This window comes from Saccoglossus kowalevskii, chromosome 6 (assembly GCF_978046115.1).
Source record: "Saccoglossus kowalevskii chromosome 6, keSacKowa6.1, whole genome shotgun sequence".
In the NCBI taxonomy this organism is placed as follows: domain Eukaryota; kingdom Metazoa; phylum Hemichordata; class Enteropneusta; family Harrimaniidae; genus Saccoglossus; species Saccoglossus kowalevskii.
This window is the reverse complement of record NC_140646.1, coordinates 40499371-40522570: the sequence shown is the minus strand read 5'-3', so window position 1 is coordinate 40522570 and position 23200 is coordinate 40499371. Positions and strand designations below refer to the sequence as shown.

General features: G+C 34.8%; 1 protein-coding gene across 1 annotated transcript in view; it reads left to right on the top strand.

Moving 5' to 3' along the window:
- Positions 1-23200, top strand: part of LOC102803662 (uncharacterized) — a 67416-nt gene that overhangs the window by 36879 nt on the left and 7337 nt on the right. The window contains exons 10-18 of the mRNA XM_085500545.1: positions 3-70; positions 2007-2162; positions 2569-2699; positions 5715-5822; positions 6739-6863; positions 8422-8547; positions 9112-9193; positions 9306-9452; positions 19201-19314. Of these exons, the coding sequence (XP_085356671.1) occupies positions 3-70; positions 2007-2162; positions 2569-2699; positions 5715-5822; positions 6739-6863; positions 8422-8547; positions 9112-9193; positions 9306-9452; positions 19201-19314 (1057 nt within the window). The remainder of the gene's footprint in view (positions 1-2; positions 71-2006; positions 2163-2568; positions 2700-5714; positions 5823-6738; positions 6864-8421; positions 8548-9111; positions 9194-9305; positions 9453-19200; positions 19315-23200) is intronic.

The window sequence follows — 23200 nt, the reverse complement described above, 5'->3', positions numbered from 1 at the left end:
AGGAAGTGAGTGTGTCAGAAGTTAAGCACCCAAACATATTACCAGTATATGCAGTGTGTAAAGGAGAAGGGTAAGTTTTACTGTATGATATATTTGTATTGTCACTACACTTTTGACACAGTATAACACTATTATACTGTCATAGTACATGTATCCACCGGTTTGCTGTAACAACTGAGTTTTTTAGCAGTTTGAAAAAAAAAACAGATTTTAACATGACATTGAGTGTAACCAACAATTATTCAAGTTTATTTTTGTGGAAAGTGACCTCATTAATATGCATATTTTTAAGCATTTCTGTATGTATATGCTATGGATATGGACAACATTTGTATGAGAAGTTATGTGAGGGAACCATCATCAGCAACTAGTACAGTACTGTAAAATATTTTAGAAGAATAAATTTTTGCTGAGAAGACTTTTTAGCTCCGCTGTCAACTATGTCGAGCAGAGATTATCATATGAGTGATTGTTGTCGTCTGTTGTCCATTGTCCTTGTCAATGTTTTACTTTTCCGAATTCCTCTTGAAAACTACAAGCCTGAATGCTTTGATACTTGGTGTATATGTACCTTGGGTAAACCTCTCTCAGATTTGTTCATTTCATGATGATATCGTCAATTCTCTAATTTTGGTGAATATTTTTGTCATTTTTGCTAAAAAGTGATATTTTAAACTTCTTGTTAAAAACCACAAGTCCAATTGCTTTGATATTACATATATAGGTACTACATGTGGACCACTCTCAAATTTTGATGAATATTTTTGTCATTTTTGGTAAAAAGTGATATTTTTGAATACTTGTAAAAAACAGCAAGTCCCATTGCATTGATACTATACATATTGTTCATTTTCTGATGATATCTTCTGTTCTTTAATTGAAATGTGCATTGCTAACAGCGGAGCTATCTCAGTCGACAGGCTGCTTGTTTGGTATATTTTATGCAATTTATTTTCTCTGTTGAATGTAGAATATGGAAAAAAATGTATATTCACTGGATTTTATTTTCACTGAATCATCCCTTCAGCAGAAATAGCAAAATTTAATTCTGAGCCAAAATAAGGTATTTTACTGTACTTGGTATGTGTACATGTATACTGTTTGGAAAAAAACGTTTCATAGTTTAATTTATTTAAAAGAAAAATGCCAATTTAATTTATTTGAATTAATTTAAAAATTGCAATGATGTTTAACACTAAAGGCACTTACAAGATATTACTATAGACAAAGATTTAAAATATATTGGGTTTGCATCTTAGATAACTATGTACAGTGATAAAGTATAAAGATATTTGGAAAGGTTCAACTGTGTAAACTGAAATGAACGGCATATTCAAAAATTTCATTGACATGTAACATACACTAGGATCTATTTCTGGACTGTTTGCTTCATTGCTATATTTTTATTATCATTGAGGCTACATAAAACTCAGTGACTGGCAGCAATGGTTTCATTGCCCAGTTTGATGGAAATTAGTTTGTTCTGCACTTCAGGGCGTGTATCATGTTCCATGCAAAATGGCCACGTGATATGCAAATCATCGCTCAAGAATGTTATTAGCAACTCAAACTTCGTAGAGAACAGTTTTTTTTAAAACTACTTCTTATGTTTGCAATTTTCATCTTTTTTATTGACAAAAAAAACAATAATATTTGTAAGCAATTTTCTAGCATGGCATCAAAAACAGTCCAAGATGAAAATTAAATAAAAAACAATAATACATGTCAGCAAGTTTAGCATGGCATCAAAAACAGCCCAAGAGAAAAATCTAATAAACAATTTTCAGAAACTCACTTATTTGTATGTAGTATTTCTCAGAATATCTGTTTTTAATTTTCTAGTCATCTTGCAATTTGTGTTTCATATCGCACTATTTGTAATTCCTCATTGTTTAAATATTGCTATCAAACATGTGAGTAATCAATATAAATTGATAAATTAATAATTGTTATGCTAAGAAACCCAACTGAAGTATTAATACACACCTATACTTGACATATTGAAGGGAAGAGAAGTGTATTGTATATCCTAGTATGGAGAACAGAGACTTAGCACAGCAAATAAAGAAGCATAATCCTGAATTGACTTGGCAAAGACGACTGAAAATAGCCATTGGTATTAGCAGAGCAGTGAAATGTCTTCTGACACCAACAAAATTAAGGTAGGTATATCTGCATTGTCATTACAAAACTTAATAAGCACCTTGGGTATATTCATGCTACAATAAAACAATAAATTGCCATTGTCTATTAGGCAATAATAGAATATTCTGGGTATGGTACTAATGCAGATAGTTGAGAACTAACATTTTCTACAAATAAAAATTGTATTCATTCATGGTAATAGTTTGTGCCATACTAATATATTATGCAATTGTCACATGAAAACACTTCCATATCCAGTTTGAAAAGTTCATGACGTAGCAACTGTGACAAACCATACTCATGTTTATTCTAACATTTCCTGAAAACATTGAGATTGTGCACCCTATCATGCGCAGTAAAACAGTATTGAACATCTTTAACACTTAATACAATGACAATCATTTGTTTTGTTTTGTTTTCAAGAACGAAAAAAATATTTCACCGTGATATTAAGTCAGCAAATATATTATTAAGCCGTTACTGGTGGCCTTATTTAGGTGACACTGGTTTAACAAGAGAGATACCTAAAGATAAGAAATACAAGTCAATGACAGGTATGATGTCACATTGTTTCATATCAATGACAGGTATGATGTCACATTGTTACATATCAATGACAGATATGATGTCACATTGTTACATATCAATGACAGGTATGATGTCACATTGTTACATATCAATGACAGGTATGATGTCACATTGTTACATATCAATGACAGGTATGATGTCACATTGTTACATATCAATGGCAGGTATGATTTTACATTGTTACATATCAATGACAGGTATGATGTTACATTGTTACATATCAATGACAGGTATGATGTTACATATCAATGACAGGTATGATGTCACATTGTTACATATCAATGACAGGTATGATGTCACATTGTTACATATCAATGGCAGGTATGATGTCACATTGTTACATATCAATGACAGGTATGATGTCACATTGTTACATATCAATGACAGGTATGATGTCACATTGTTACATATCAATGACAGGTATGATGTCACATTGTTACATATCAATGACAGGTATGATGTCACATTGTTACATATCAATGACAGGTATGATGTCACATTGTTACATATCAATGGCAGGTATGATTTTACATTGTTACATATCAATGACAGGTATGATGTTACATTGTTACATATCAATGACAGGTATGATGTTACATATCAATGACAGGTATGATGTCACATTGTTACATATCAATGACAGGTATGATGTCACATTGTTACATATCAATGGCAGGTATGATTTTACATTGTTACATATCAATGACAGGTATGATGTTACATTGTTACATATCAATGACAGGTATGATGTCACATTGTAACATATCAATGACAGGTATGATGTCACATTGTTACATATCAATGACAGGTATGATGTCACATTGTTACATATCAATGGCAGGTATGATTTTACATTGTTACATATCAATGACAGGTATGATGTTACATTGTTACATATCAATGACAGGTATGATGTCACATTGTTACATATCAATGACAGGTATGGTGTTACATTGTTACATCAATGACTGGTATGATGTTACATTGTTACATATCAATGACAGGTATGATGTTACATTGTTACATATCAATGGCAGGTATGATGTTACATTGTTACATATCAATGACTGGTATGATGTCACATTGTTACACATCAATGACAGGTATGGTGTTACATTGTTACATCAATGACAGGTATGATGTTACATTGTTACATATCAATGACAGGTATGATGTTACATTGTTACATATCAATGACTGGTATGATGTCACATTGTTACACATCAATGACAGGTATGGTGTTACATTGTTACATCAATGACAGGTATGATGTTACATTGTTACATATCAATGACAGGTATGATGTTACATTGTTACATATCAATGACAGGTATGATGTCACATTGTTACATATCAATGACAGGTATGATTTTACATTGTTACATATCAATGACAGGTATGATGTTACATTGTTACATATCAATGACAGGTATGATTTTACATTGTTACATATCAATGACAGGTATGATGTTACATTGTTACATATCAATGACAGGTATGATGTTACATTGTTCATATCAATGACAGGTATGATTTTACATTGTTACATATCAATGACAGGTATGATTTTACATTGCTACATATCAATGACAGGTATGATGTTACATTGTTACATATCAATGACAGGTATGATGTCACATTGTTACATCAATGACAGGTATGATGTCACATTGTTACATCAATAACAGGTATGATGTTACATTGTTACATCAATGACAGGTATGATGTTACATTGACACATCAATGACAGGTATGATGTCACATTGTTACATCAATGACAGGTATGATGTTACATATCAATGACAGGTATGATGCTACATTGTTACATATCAATGACAGGTATGATGTTACATTATTACATATCAATGACACGTATGATGCTACATTGTTACATATCAATGACAGGTATGATGTTACATTGTTACATATCAATGACAGATATGTTACATTGTTACATATCAATGACAGGTATGATGTTACATTGTTCTGTCAATGACAGGTGTGGTTTTACATGCACAGATGCATTTAGTTTAGGTTGAAATTTTTGCATATTAGTTGACCAATTTGCATCATAATTAACAATTTCCACTTGTATGTCAAAAACTAATTATTGTATTTCAATAGTATATATGTGTGCTTGAGGACAATGCTAAAGACCTGATTAGTTTTGGATTGAAATTCTAGCATACTAATATACTAATATGCATAATCATTAGATTTCATTGAGATTTGGTACAAGAATGTCTAGGGTAATCCATCGTTGTGATTAGTTTAATGTTAAAAACCATGCATAATGACTGTCTAATTTTTATTAGCCAATTTCTGATATCTCAAAAAAAAATCACATTTAAATTGAATAAATTAGACTGAAAACCACAGATTTTAAATCAATTTTTTTTTCTGTGAGTACACTGTACATAAAAGACCAATATTAGTTGTCAAGCTTTTTGTTTGAAAGGCTAATCTTCATTTTGATTTAATTTTAAATATGCCTCTTATACTTTCCTGTATACCAAGCACACATAGTATAGTATAGTATATTTTATTTGGCACGAAATAATGCATTGAATTACATTATCTATGGTCAATAAACATACAAAAAAACAAAACAATAAACATCAATAACAAATAAAACAATAAGTAAGCAAAAAAATATAAAATATTAGTAGTAATAAAAAATAAAATTCAGATATTGTTAGACATTATAATTTGATGAACAAATAAATACTACACATTTTCCTAAACTGTCTTTGATTTTTACATTGTGAAGGCAGTTAAAATTAACAAGGTTACTACACTGCAAACTAAATGTTTCAACCAAAGATGTTAAAATAGTTTATCATTTTTAAATACATTTAGGACAATTGCTGATGCAAACAAACAATTCTTTCTTAACTCAACTTTATTGTCTTCTTTCATTACTTTTTAGTGTATGCAATCTCATAGAATGTTTCCTTCCTATAATTATACTTCCTCTCCAGGAGATCAAAGATCTCTGTGTGGTACTAAAGGCTATCAAGATCCTGATTTGGTTCGAAAACCCGATGGTTACTATGATGAGGCTTGTGACACATATAGTCTCGGAAAAGGTATTTTTAACTCATCAAGAAAGAAATTGAAAATGCTTGTAACTGCCACTTTGAAAATGGAAATTCAAAAATTTGGGATATCCCTAGTTTATTGTGATTTATTAAAGTCCCTGTTTGGATTAAGTTCAGAAGTTTAGTCCCTGTGTGTGAATCTATTTATTCGGATCTGTAGCTTGGACACGTCTTGGCCAATTCTCTTCAAACCACACACATACTTAATACCTTATTATCCCCGATCATTTTGTTTTTGACAAATTCTATTTTAGACTTATAACTCATAAATGCTTTGAGCGATTCACTTCAAACTTTATACCTAGATTGTCTATCATGGCACACATAAAATAATATTCTTTCTTGATAAAAGAAGGCTGACTGCTGATTGTTCTAAAAACAAAAACTATAAAATCAAACTTGGTGGAAAGAGTAACCATTACTGACATTGATGCATGTCACTTTGATTTGTAAAGCTTACTCAAGATGGCTGACTCGATCCATGTATCAGGTCACTCAATTACTGCAACGTTGAATGATTTGTCCGTATGTGCTATTCTTGAAGCTTTAAAATAGCTATGTTATTTTGAGATTGAACAAAAGTAATTAATGTGCTTTAGTCATTTTATGAATCAAAATGATTATATGAATAGGAACTATGCTACTAATTTGTGCTATGTTGTTTTTCTGCTTATAAACATGATGTCATTCATTATCACATGCATCTTACATGTGTCTCTATAGTGAAAAATACCATGACATACTGGGTTTCACTCTGCTCTATATCAAGCACCAAAACTCTTATTACTTACTTTATAACACACAACAGAATTCATATGCTAATGGTCTTTAAGATTCAGTAACCAACAGGACTTTGTAAAATGCTTGTTGCATATTGATCAGCTTACTTTGTGATTATTTGCAGTGTTAATGGAATTACTCACGAGTACACTGGCAGAGGAATTTGATTCCGAAAATGGAGAGTTTTTTCACACAATTTGGGAGGATGAATGTGAAGATGCAAATGATTTATGCAAGTATGCTGACAAAGTAAGTATATATATATGCACTGCAATTCATCTGCTAATATTGGTACTGTGGAAAGTGTAAACAACTGAACCTCTGTACTAGACTGATCACTTGGCAATGAGATTATGTGTGTGTTCTACCCAGACCAGACTGAACCTCTGTACTAGACTGATCACTCAGCAGTGTGATTATGTGTGTGTTCTACCCAGACCAGACTGAACCTCTGTACTAGACTGATCACTTAGCAGTGTGATTATGTGTGTGTTCTACCCAGACCTGACTGAACTTCTGTACTAGACTGATCACTTAGCAGTATGATTATGAGTGTGTTCTACCTAGACCAGGCTGAACCTCTGTACCAGACTGATCACTTAGCAGTGTGATTATGAGTATGTTCTGCCCAGACCAGACTGAACCTCTGTACTAGACTGATCACTTAGCAGTGTGATTATGTGTGTGTTCTACCCAGACCAGACTAAACCTCTGTACTAGACTGATCACTTAGCAGTATGATTATGAGTGTGTTCTACCCAGACCAGACTGAACCTCTGTACCAGACTGATCGCTTAGCAGTGTGATTATGAGTATGTTCTACCCAGACCAGACTGAACCTCTGTACAAGACTGATCACTTAGCAGTGTGATTATGAGTATATTCTCCCCAGACCAGACTGAACCTCTGTACCAGACTGATACATATGAATGACCTTAACTCACTTACACATGAATGACCTTAACTCGCATACACGTGAATGACCTTAACTCGCATACACGTGAATGGCCTTAACTCGCATACACGTGAATGGCCATAACTCGCATACACGTGAACGACCTTAACTCGCCTACACGTGAACAACCTTAACTCGCCTACACGTGAACGACCTTAACTCACCTACACGTGAACGACCTTAACTAACCTACACGTGAACAACCTTAACTCACCTACACGTGAATGACCTTAACTCACTTACACGTGAATGACCTTAACTCACTTACACATGAATGACCTTAACTCACTTTCATGTGAATGACCTTAACTCACTTACATGTGAATGACCTTAACTCACTTACATATGAATGACCTTAACTCACTTACATATGAATGATCTTTACTCACTCACATATGACTGACATTAACTCACTTACATATGAATGACCTTAACTCACTTACATGTGAATGATCGAAACCCACTTACATGTGAATGACCTTAACTCGCATACATATGAATGACCTCAACATGTGAATGACATTAACTCACTTACATATGAATGACCTTAACTCACATACATATGAATGACCTTAACTCACTCACATATGAATGACCTTAACTTGCATACATATGAATGACCATAACTCACTTACATATGAATGACCTTAACTCACTTACATGTGAATGACTTTAACTCACATACATATGAATGACCTTAACTAACATGTGAATGACCTTAACTCGATTACATATGAATGACCTTAACTAACATGCGAATGATCTTAACTAACATGTGAATGACCTTAACTCACTTACATATGAATAACCTTAACTTAACAATTATAGTAAATAAATTCTTTATCTTATTAGGAATGGCCAGCATCTGATGAGAATAATAAGGTGACATTGGAGTTCTCAAAACTTATTCTGTCCTGTCTATTAAACACCAGGAGACTCAAGAGGCCGAAAATTGCAGATATATGCGAAAAGTTAGAAGTATGTGTCACTTTGTAGAAACCAGCCAATTTTCTGATAATAACTATATACAGATAGATCATATAAATAGTAGATTTGGTTAATGAACTGATAGTATTTTGGACATGCCTCAACCAATCACATTCAAAATTCACGTATACATCATTCATTTTAAAGTACTTCTATGCATTTCATTATTTGGTTCAAAATAGCCAACATATTTATTTCAATTTGTTTTGTGTTTTAATGACATTTACATGAATAGCGATTTGTGTTCTATTTTTGTGATGGCTTGAATACCAGCTCCCTAATAAACATTATAATCAGACATAATTATTGTTCAGCCGATCTTATATTGTTTCAACTACATTTGTGAAAAATAATGAATACCATAGTGACAAATACACATGTATTATCTAGCATGTTTGGGTCAACAGATTTTGGTACCGGACCGGTTGGTCCTAAGTTACTAAGGTCCAAATGCACAGGAACACAACTGTTGTAATCCCATAATCCCTTTGCAAACATGAAGGATTAAATATGTGTGATTATCTCTTACATGTATTATTTATATCTTGTCTTTAGAATTTAGCTGCAGAGAATCACATCCAAATTGTCACTCCATCGGAAGATAACAAGTGTTGTATGTGTTTAATGCATCCTCGTTGTAAGTTTATAAGCTTGTTCTCTGCATGGAAATATACATGACATCACGCATATTAAGCTGCTCACTGACAGATAATACATCCAAAATAGTGACGTTTGTCATATACTTACAGCATTCAATCCAGTCGGCTGTGGGTGTCAAATATTTTGTGCAGACTGTATCACTAACTATACTAGGAATGAATTGATGTGTCCAACACATGGTTCTACCAAGCCTATAATAGATGGGATATGTTTCATGTGTTCATCTAACCCAGTCTGTAAGTATTAATATGCTGAATACCGGTGATGAGTTTAAAGAATCATACCTGATTCTTTGACCATATGTTAAAGGGCAGTGGTTGTTGCACAGAGCATTCCTGAATTGCCTTTGTAAACAAGCAATGTATTTTACACATGTTATATACGTCCCTATGCGTCCCATATCGACCATGACATGGCGCGACAAGCACCACCCTTGAAAGACAGATAATTTAACAGATAATACAACTTTTGTAACTTATGTCATCATAACACTGTAATGGTGGATGAGAGGAGCTTATCAGTTTTACATCTCATTGGTCCTCAAGTAATTATACTGAAAGTAAACATTATAAATGTACCATATACATGTACAAAACTTTATAAAGCAGCATGTTTCATGTCATTAATTTATATTGTTTTATTTGGACTCACTTTAACAGACTAACAGCTTATATACCTGTACAAACCATTTTGTTATTTGCTCCTTGATAAACATAAAATGGTGGAAATTTTGCTTAGACCTTAATACTTCAACCTGTTATACAGAGCACATCATGGGACCTTATTGTACTTTATTTTGTTTGACACATCTCATTCAGAATGGCAGACTGGTAGCTATTTTGTTTTTCATGAATGATATTTATGCCTGATGTGCCTTTAATGATTACATGGAATACATATGCACATGTATTCAAGATGGCTGACTGCTAGGTATTTATGTACTAGAAATGCAAACATTCCGCCATTCTGGAACCAGATCAAATCACACATATGCACATGTATTCAAGATGGCTGACTGCTAGGTGTTTATGTACTAGAAATGCAAACATTCCGCCATTCTGGAACCAGATCAAATCACACATATGCACATGTATTCAAGATGGCTGACTGCTAGGCGTTTATGTACTAGAAATGCAAACATTCCGCCATTCTGGAACCAGATCAAATCACACATATGCACATGTATTCAAGATGGCTGACTGCTAGCCGTTTATGTACTAGAAATGCAAACATTCTGCCACTCTGGAACCAGATCAAATCACACATATGCACATGTATTCAAGATGGCTGACTGCTAGCCGTTTATGTACTAGAAATGCAAACATTCTGCCACTCTGGAACCAGATCAAATCACACATATGCACATGTATTCAAGATGGCTAACTGCTAGCCGTTTATGTACTAGAAATGCAAACATTCTGCCACTCTGGAACCAGATCAAATCACACATATGCACATGTATTCAAGATGGCTGACTGCTAGCCGTTTATGTACTAGAAATGCAAACATTCTGCCATTCTGGAACCAGATCAAATCACACATATGCACATGTATTCAAGATGGCTGACTGCTAGGCGTTTATGTACTAGAAATGCAAACATTCCGCCATTCTGGAACCAGATCAAATCACACATATGCACATGTATTCAAGATGGCTGACTGCTAGCCGTTTATGTACTAGAAATGCAAACATTCTGCCATTCTGGAACCAGATCAAATCACACATATACACATGTATTCAAGATGGCTGACTGTTAGTTGTTTATGTACTAGAAATGCAAACATTCCGCCATTCTGGAACCAGATCAAATCACACATATGCACATGTATTCAAGATGGCTGACTGCTAGCCGTTTATGTACTAGAAATGCAAACATTCTGCCATTCTGGAACCAGATCAAATCACACATATACACATGTATTCAAGATGGCTGACTGTTAGTTGTTTATGTACTAGAAATGCAAACATTCCGCCATTCTGGAACCACATCAAATCATACATATGCACATGTATTCAAGATGGCTGACTGCTAGCCGTTTATGTACTAGAAATGCAAACATTCTGCCATTCTGGAACCAGATCAAATCACACATATACACATGTATTCAAGATGGCTGACTGTTAGTTGTTTATGTACTAGAAATGCAAACATTCCGCCATTCTGGAACCAGATCAAATCACACATATGCACATGTATTCAAGATGGCTGACTGCTAGCCGTTTATGTACTAGAAATGCAAACATTCTGCCATTCTGGAACCAGATCAAATCACACATATACACATGTATTCAAGATGGCTGACTGTTAGTTGTTTATGTACTAGAAATGCAAACATTCCGCCATTCTGGAACCAGATCAAATCACACATATGCACATGTATTCAAGATGGCTGACTGCTAGGTGTTTATGTACTAGAAATGCAAACATTCTGCCATTCAGGAACCAGATCAAATCACACATATGCACATGTATTCAAGATGGCTGACTGCTAGCCGTTTATGTACTAGAAATGCAAACATTCCGCCACTCTGGAACCAGATCAAATCACACATATACACATGTATTCAAGATGGCTGACTGCTAGCCGTTTATGTACTAGAAATGCAAACATTCCGCCACTCTGGAACCAGATCAAATCACACATATGCACATGTATTCAAGATGGCTGACTGTTAGCCGTTTATGTACTAGAAATGCATACATTCTGCCACTCTGGAACCAGATCAAATCACACATATGCACATGTATTCAAGATGGCTGACTGCTAGCCGTTTATGTACTAGAAATGCATACATTCTGCCACTCTGGAACCAGATCAAATCACACATATGCACATGTATTCAAGATGGCTGACTGCTAGTTGTTTATGTACTAGAAATGCAAACATTCCGCCATTCTAGAACCAGATCAAATCACACATATACACATGTATTCAAGATGGCTGACTGCTAGCCGTTTATGTACTAGAAATGCAAACATTCTGCCATTCTGGAACCAGATCAAATCACACATATGCACATGTATTCAAGTTGGCTGACTGCTAGTTGTTTATGTACTAGAAATGCAAACATTCTGCCATTCAGGAACCAGATCAAATCACACATATGCACATGTATTCAAGATGGCTGACTGCTAGCCGTTTATGTACTAGAAATGCAAACATTCCGCCATTCAGGAACCAGATCAAATCACACATATGCACATGTACTCAAGATGGCTGACTGCTAGCCGTTTATGTACTAGAAATGCAAACATTCTGCCATTCAGGAACCAGATCAAATCACACATATGCACATGTATTCAAGATGGCTGACTGCTAGTTGTTTATGTACTAGAAATGCAAACATTCTGCCATTCAGGAACCAGATCAAATCACACATATGCACATGTATTCAAGATGGCTGACTGCTAGTTGTTTATGTACTCGAAATGCAAACATTCTGCCATTCAGGAACCAGATCAAATCACACATATGCACATGTATTCAAGATGGCTGACTGCTAGTTGTTTATGTACTAGAAATGCAAACATTCCGCCATTCTGGAACCAGATCAAATCACACATATACACATGTATTCAAGATGGCTGACTGTTAGTTGTTTATGTACTAGAAATGCAAACATTCTGCCATTCAGGAACCAGATCAAATCACACATATGCACATGTATTCAAGATGGCTGACTGCTAGTTGTTTATGTACTAGAAATGCAAACATTCTGCCATTCAGGAACCAGATCAAATCACACATATACACATGTATTCAAGATGGCTGACTGTTAGTTGTTTATGTACTAGAAATGCAAACATTCTGCCATTCAGGAACCAGATCAAATCACACATATGCACATGTATTCAAGATGGCTGACTGCTAGCCATTTATGTACTAGAAATGCAAACATTCTGCCATTCTAGAACCAGATCAAATCATACATATGCACATGTATTCAAGATGGCTGACTGCTAGGTGTTTATGTACTAGAAATGCAAACATTCCGCCATTCTGGAACCAGATCAAATCACACATATACACATGTATTCAAGATGGCTGACTGCTAGTTGTTTATGTACTAGAAATGCAGACATTCTGCCATTCAGGAACCAGATCAAATCACACATATGCACATGTATTCAAGATGGCTGACTGCTAGTTGTTTATGTACTAGAAATGCAAACATTCTGCCATTCTCGAACCAGATCAAATCACGCATATACACATGTATTCAAGATGGCTGACTGCTAGCCATTTATGTACTAGAAATGCAAACATTCTGCCATTCTGGAACCAGATCAAATCACACATATGCACATGTATTCAAGATGGCTGACTGTTAGCCGTTTATGTACTAGAAATGCAAACATTCTGCCACTCTGGAACCAGATCAAATCACACATATACACATGTATTCAAGATGGCTGACTGCTAGCCGTTTATGTACTAGAAATGCAAACATTCTGCCATTCAGGAACCAGATCAAATCACACATATACACATGTATTCAAGATGGCTGACTGCTAGCCGTTTATGTACTAGAAATGCAAACATTCTGCCATTCAGGAACCAGATCAAATCACACATATACACATGTATTCAAGATGGCTGACTGCTAGCCGTTTATGTACTAGGAATGCAAACATTCCGCCATTCTGGAACCAGATCAAATCACACATATGCACATGTATTCAAGATGGCTGACTGCTAGCCGTTTATGTACTAGAAATGCAAACATTCTGCCATTCAGGAACCAGATCAAATCACACATATACACATGTATTCAAGATGGCTGACTGCTAGCCGTTTATGTACTAGAAATGCAAACATTCCGCCATTCTGGAACCAGATCAAATCACACATATGCACATGTATTCAAGATGGCTGACTGCTAGCCGTTTATGTACTAGAAATGCAAACATTCCGCCATTCTGGAACCAGATCAAATCACACATATACACATGTATTCAAGATGGCTGACTGCTAGCCGTTTATGTACTAGAAATGCAAACATTCTGCCATTCAGGAACCAGATCAAATCACACATATGCACATGTATTCAAGATGGCTGACTGCTAGCCGTTTATGTACTAGAAATGCAAACATTCCGCCATTCAGGAACCAGATCAAATCACACATATACACATGTATTCAAGATGGCTGACTGCTAGTTGTTTATGTACTAGAAATGCAAACATTCCGCCATTCTGGAACCAGATCAAATCACACATATGCACATGTATTCAAGATGGCTGACTGCTAGCCGTTTATGTACTAGAAATGCAAACATTCTGCCATTCAGGAACCAGATCAAATCACACATATGCACATGTATTCAAGATGGCTGACTGCTAGTTGTTTATGTACTAGAAATGCAAACATTCTGCCATTCAGGAACCAGATCAAATCACACATATACACATGTATTCAAGATGGCTGACTGCTAGGTGTTTATGTACTAGAAATGCAAACATTCCGCCACTCTGGAACCAGATCAAATCACACATATGCACATGTATTCAAGATGGCTGACTGCTAGGCGTTTATGTACTAGAAATGCAAACATTCCGCCACTCTGGAACCAGATCAAATCATACATATGCACATGTATTCAAGATGGCTGACTGCTAGTTGTTTATGTACTAGAAATGCAAACATTCTGCCATTCTGGAACCAGATCAAATCACACATATGCACATGTATTCATGATGGCTGACTGCTAGCCGTTTATGTACTAGAAATGCAAACATTCTGCCACTCTGGAACCAGATCAAATCACACATATACACATGTATTCAAGATGGCTGACTGCTAGGTGTTTATGTACTAGAAATGCAAACATTCCGCCACTCTGGAACCAGATCAAATCACACATATGCACATGTATTCAAGATGGCTGACTGCTAGGCGTTTATGTACTAGAAATGCAAACATTCCGCCACTCTGGAACCAGATCAAATCACACATATACACATGTATTCAAGATGGCTGACTGCTAGCCGTTTATGTACTAGAAATGCAAACATTCCGCCATTCTGGAACCAGATCAAATCACACATATGCACATGTATTCAAGATGGCTGACTGCTAGCCGTTTATGTACTAGAAATGCAAACATTCCGCCATTCTGGAACCAGATCAAATCACACATATGCACATGTATTCAAGATGGCTGACTGCTAGCCGTTTATGTACTAGAAATGCAAACATTCTGCCATTCAGGAACCAGATCAAATCACACATATGCACATGTATTCAAGATGGCTGACTGCTAGTTGTTTATGTACTAGAAATGCAAACATTCTGCCATTCAGAAACCAGATCAAATCACACATATACACATGTATTCAAGATGGCTGACTGCTAGGTGTTTATGTACTAGAAATGCAAACATTCCGCCACTCTGGAACCAGATCAAATCACACATATGCACATGTATTCAAGATGGCTGACTGCTAGGCGTTTATGTACTAGAAATGCAAACATTCCGCCACTCTGGAACCAGATCAAATCATACATATGCACATGTATTCAAGATGGCTGACTGCTAGTTGTTTATGTACTAGAAATGCAAACATTCTGCCATTCTGGAACCAGATCAAATCACACATATGCACATGTATTCAAGATGGCTGACTGCTAGCCGTTTATGTACTAGAAATGCAAACATTCTGCCACTCTGGAACCAGATCAAATCACACATATACACATGTATTCAAGATGGCTGACTGCTAGGTGTTTATGTACTAGAAATGCAAACATTCCGCCACTCTGGAACCAGATCAAATCACACATATGCACATGTATTCAAGATGGCTGACTGCTAGGCGTTTATGTACTAGAAATGCAAACATTCCGCCACTCTGGAACCAGATCAAATCACACATATGCACATGTATTCAAGATGGCTGACTGCTAGGTGTTTATGTACTAGAAATGCAAACATTCCGCCACTCTGGAACCAGATCAAATCACACATATGCACATGTATTCAAGATGGCTGACTGCTAGGCGTTTATGTACTAGAAATGCAAACATTCCGCCACTCTGGAACCAGATCAAATCACACATATACACATGTATTCAAGATGGCTGACTGCTAGTTGTTTATGTACTAGAAATGCAAACATTCTGCCATTCCATGTATGTATAGGGGTCTAAAAACTAACTCTGCTACGCGATTGTGCGACTCGCCGAATGTCGATTATTGCACTCTGCGACAGGATTGCAGTGTCACTCTGCGAAAAGCACGCTTCCTATTAGTTGATTGATCGAACAGTGCGAATCTCAATGGTCGATGTTCACCGCATGCCTTATAAAAAAAAAAAGTTTTAAATGGTAAAAATGTACTTTTGTATGAAGTACTTTTCACACGTTCTGCAACGAATGTTGTACGTCTGCATCAAGGAAAATAATTTGCATGCAGTGAAACAAAAATTATTCACGATGTGCTACGTTTTGCCATGACAGCAGTTGTTTGCAATCGTCTGCCTTCGTTTAGATCATTGACGGACTCAAAACTTGTGGTCCACGATCAATTAGCTGGTATTTTAACCACCAGAAATGAAATACTTTGTAACACTAACAGTTGTGAAAAGTAAACACAAACGGCGTTGGTTTGTGGTATGAATGTTATTATTTTTTTTAAATGAACGCCAAATTTCGGTGGTCCATATTGATCTTAATGTAGCGGGACGGGAAATTTTCTTTTTTTCTTCTTGATTTTCCAATAATTGATAAAACGGTTACTTTGTACCTTGATTCATCATCCCAGCTTTTCGAAATTTCGGAAAGACCAGTGCTCACACGCTAACACTACTACCGTTTCGTTGAAATTTGCATAATGTTTATAACATGTATATGTATACTACCGGTAATACTCTGTTGTTGACGATTCTGATAGAACGGGTGACAAGCTTCCTGTCGCAAACAATGCATATTAATCTAACGTCCATTGTCATCATTATTATCAGTCAAGACTTTGTCCGAGAAATCGTTTTATTTTCTAAGTCTATATTCTATTTTAATAACACCATCTTACTAACGCAATGACAATGAAAAGAAAGAAAGCAAAAACGCCAATTACAGATGAGGCAAAAAAAAATCTGCAACTCAGGGTCATATTTACTAAATAGTTTAGACTTGCCTGCAGCCTGTTGTGATTCTGATGAAAAATTACAGGACTTTCGCGTTCACCCCTCGTTTACGCAATTTATATTTATTTTTCAAGAATTTTTCATCGGACTCGCAACAGATTGCAAGCACGTCTAGGTCATATTATGACCAACCTGGCGAGTGGTTTGAAAGGGACGATTAGGCTGAAATATTCGCATCAACGCGAAAGAGTTTCAACTACTCATGGGTTTTACCTCCATGAACTACTTAACCGATGACGACACCGATACGTGAGACCGTTGAGGGCCGGTGATCAGACGAGGAAGTGAGTACAGGAAATCTGTTGCTCGTCGACAGCGGCCAAATAAACAAGTCATTGTCAATGACACGTCCCCGTTCCGTTCATATTTGAGTGACATATATACATTCAAAGCAGATCATGACCGAAATGCACCTGCATATGTACAACACATTGTTCTAAATCTGAACAAAATCCATCCATGCATGACTGAGATCAGGTTCCGGAATTGTGAAAATACGTGATTTTGATGCATTTTCGGCCTTAAAATGGCCATCATTCAGCTATTGTTAAGCGGATGATGTACCATGTGTGTGTGAAGTTTGAACTTGATCAATCCAGACATGTCTTGGATACGGATCCAGAACTGAATTTATTAAAACAAAATGGCCGCCAGTCGGCCATTTCGAACTTGATCCGGGAAAAAAATGACGTGCATTAAGGTCCTATTATGTTTAATGTATGTACCAAATTTGAACAAAATCCGTCCATGCATAACTGAGATCCGGGTTCGGAATGGTGAAAATGTGCGATTTCAATGCATTTTCGGCCTTAAAATGGCCGCTATTCGGCTATCGTTAATCGGATCATGAAAAAAATGCATGTGCATATGACCCATATGTGTGATGTATGAGTGAAGTTTGAACTTAATCGGTCCATGCATGTTCGAGATACAGGTGATCACGGACGCACGCACGCACGCACACAGGGCAAAACATAAGTCCCCGTTTTCGGACTACGTCCGAACGGGGACTAACAAAGCCATCGTTTCTGTTTATGCAGCGAGCGTGCACCCATCTAATTTTCCGTTGACACTGCCGTTTTAGTTTTCTATCTTCAGCAGTAGTTTTAATCCATTCACACAGCTTTACATTTTTTTCTCTCTTAATATTCTTAATAAAACGATATTGATTGCCTAAAAACAGTTTGACCCGCTACACGCTTTATTTGGGAATTAAAAGTGATGAATGTAGTCATAACAAATTATACTTACTAATGACAAAAAAAGAACGTAACATCGTGTAAAACGTACTCCGAGGGATGTTCTATATGTTAATAAATCAATGTTAAATACTTGCTGATTACCGAACCATGCGGCATGTCGTCGGTAAATACTTGTTTACCGTAGTTCGCGAGCAGTCGACGAAATAACCATTTAAAACTGAACATTTCTATAAGGCATGCTGTGTACCCTTACATTGATCGACCATTGAGATTCGCGCTTTTCGACCAACCAACCAATGGGAATCGTGCTCTTCGCAGAGTGACACTGCGATTCTGTCGCACAGTGCAATAATCGACATTCGGCGAGTCGCACAATCACGTCGCAGAGTTAGTTTTTAGACCCCCATACATACCTCGCCATTCTGGAACCAGATCAAATCACACATATGCACATGTATTCATTTGTTACTACATAACCTGGAAGATTTTATTGTTCCTTCTCTGTCGTTAATTTCATTCATCTTGTAAAAACATCTCATGGACATGGGTTCATACACATCTTATAAACTAACAATAAAAACTTACAAGGACTGTGTCATATCATGACTACCAATCATTCAATGACTTCTTTTCAGCTCGTATTTCTCTGTTAAGCTGTGATTGTAGAGTTTTGTGTTTGCCGTGCATTAGGAATCACAATACACAGCCATGTGTGTGTCCAACCCATAGAAATGTACATCCAATTATAGGTATGTTGGACATTTTGATATGTTAACAGACAGATATGAATATTTTGATATGTTGACAGACAGATATGATTATTTTGATATGTCAACAGACAGATATGAATATTTTGATATGTCAACAGACAGATATGAATATTTTGATGTGTCAACAGACAGACAGATATGAATATTTTGATACGTCAACAGACAGATATGAATATTTTGATATGTCAACAGACATATGAATATTTTGATGTGTCAACAGACAGATATGAATATTTTGATGTGTCAACAGACAGACATGAATATTTTGATATGTCAACAGACAGATTTGAATATTTTGATATGTCAACAGACAGATTTGAATATTTTGATATGTCAACAGACATATATGAATATTTTGATATGTCAACAGACAGACATGAATATTTTCATACGTCAACAGACAGATATGAATATTTTGATATGTCAACAGACAGATATGAATATTTTGATATGTCAACAGACAGATATGAATATTTTGATATGTCGACAGACAGATATGAATATTTTGATATGTCAACAGATAGATATGAATATTTTGATATGTCAACAGATAGATATGAATATTTTGATATGTCAACAGACAGATATGAATATTTTGATATGTCAACAGACAGATATGAATATTTTGATATGTCAACAGACAGATATGAATATTTTGATATGTCAACAGACAGACAGATATGAATATTTTGATGTGTCAACAGACAGATATGAATATTTTGATATGTCAACAGACAGATATGAATATTTTGATACGTCAACAGACAGATATGAATATTTTGATATGTCAACAGACAGATATAAATATTTTGATGTGTCAACAGACAGACAGATATGAATATTTTGATACGTCAACAGACAGATATGAATATTTTGATGTGTCAACAGACAGATATGAATATTTTGATATGTCAACAGACAGATATGAATATTTTGATATGTCAACAGACAGATATAAATATTTTGATGTGTCAACAGACAGATATGAATATTTTGATGTGTCAACAGACAGACAGATATGAATATTTTGATGTGTCAACAGACAGACAGATATGAATATTTTGATACGTCAACAGACAGATATGAATATTTTGATATGTCAACAGACATATGAATATTTTGATGTGTCAACAGACAGATATGAATATTTTGATGTGTCAACAGACAGATATGAATATTTTGATGTGTCAACAGACAGATATAAATATTTTGATACGTCAACAGACAGATTTGAATATTTTGATATGTCAACAGACAGATATAAATATTTTGATGTGTCAACAGACAGACAGATATGAATATTTTGATACGTCAACAGACAGATATGAATATTTTGATATGTCAACAGACATATGAATATTTTGATGTGTCAACAGACAGATATGAATATTTTGATACGTCAACAGACAGACATGAATATTTTGATGTGTCAGCAGACAGATATAAATATTTTGATGTGTCAACAGACAGACATATATGAATATTTTGATGTGTCAACAGACAGACAGATATGAATATTTTGATGTGTCAACAGACAGACAGATATGAATATTTTGATATGTCAACAGACAGATATAAATATTTTGATGTGTCAAGAGACAGATATAAATATTTTGATACGTCAAGAGACAGATATAAATATTTTGATATGTCAACAGACAGACATGAATATTTTGATGTGTCAACAGACAGATATGAATATTTTGATGTGTCAACAGACAGATATGAATATTTTGATGTGTCAACAGACAGATATGAATATTTTGATATGTCAACAGATATGAATATTTTGATGTGTCAACAGATATGAATATTTTGATGTGTCAACAGACATATGAATATTTTGATGTGTCAACAGACAGATATGAATATTTTGATGTGTCAACAGACAGACAGATATGAATATTTTGATATGTCAACAGATATGAATATTTTGATGTGTCAACAGACATATGAATATTTTGATGTGTCAACAGACAGATATGAATATTTTGATGTGTCAACAGACAGACAGATATGAATATTTTGATGTGTCAACAGACAGATATGAATATTTTGATGTGTCAACAGACAGACAGATATGAATATTTTGATGTGTCAACAGACAGATATGAATATTTTGATGTGTCAACAGACAGACAGATATGAATATTTTGATACGTCAACAGACAGATATGAATATTTTGATATGTCAACAGACAGACATGAATATTTTGATGTGTCAACAGACAGATATGAATATTTTGATATGTCAACAGACAGACATGAATATTTTGATGTGTCAACAGACAGATATGAATATTTTGATGTGTCAACAGACAGATATGAATATTTTGATATGTCAACAGACAGATATGAATATTTTGATATGTCAACAGACATATGAATATTTTGATGTGTCAACAGACAGATATGAATATTTTGATATGTCAACAGACATATGAATATTTTGATGTGTCAACAGACAGATATGAATATTTTGATACGTCAACAGACAGACATGAATATTTTGATGTGTCAGCAGACAGATATAAATATTTTGATGTGTCAACAGACAGACATATATGAATATTTTGATGTGTCAACAGACAGACAGATATGAATATTTTGATGTGTCAACAGACAGACAGATATGAATATTTTGATATGTCAACAGACAGATATAAATATTTTGATGTGTCAAGAGACAGATATAAATATTTTGATACGTCAAGAGACAGATATAAATATTTTGATATGTCAACAGACAGACATGAATATTTTGATGTGTCAACAGACAGATATGAATATTTTGATGTGTCAACAGACAGATATGAATATTTTGATGTGTCAACAGACAGATATGAATATTTTGATATGTCAACAGATATGAATATTTTGATGTGTCAACAGATATGAATATTTTGATGTGTCAACAGACATATGAATATTTTGATGTGTCAACAGACAGATATGAATATTTTGATGTGTCAACAGACAGACAGATATGAATATTTTGATATGTCAACAGATATGAATATTTTGATGTGTCAACAGACATATGAATATTTTGATGTGTCAACAGACAGATATGAATATTTTGATGTGTCAACAGACAGACAGATATGAATATTTTGATGTGTCAACAGACAGATATGAATATTTTGATGTGTCAACAGACAGACAGATATGAATATTTTGATGTGTCAACAGACAGATATGAATATTTTGATGTGTCAACAGACAGACAGATATGAATATTTTGATACGTCAACAGACAGATATGAATATTTTGATATGTCAACAGACAGACATGAATATTTTGATGTGTCAACAGACAGATATGAATATTTTGATATGTCAACAGACAGACATGAATATTTTGATGTGTCAACAGACAGATATGAATATTTTGATGTGTCAACAGACAGATATGAATATTTTGATATGTCAACAGACAGATATGAATATTTTGATGTGTCAACAGACAGATATGAATATTTTGATGTGTCAACAGACAGATATGAATATTTTGATATGTCAACAGACAGATATGAATATTTTGATATGTCAACAGACAGATATGAATATTTTGATATGTCAACAGACAGATATGAATATTTTGATGTGTCAACAAACAGATATGAATATTGTGATGTCAACAAACAAATATGAATATTTTGATATGTCAACAGACAGATATGAATATTTTGATGTGTCAACAGACAGATATGAATATTTTGATACGTCAACAGACAGATATGAATATTTTGATATGTCAACAGACAGATATGAATATTTTGATGTGTCAACAGACAGACAGATATGAATATTTTGGTACGTCAACAGACAGATATGAATATTTTGATATGTCAACAGACATATG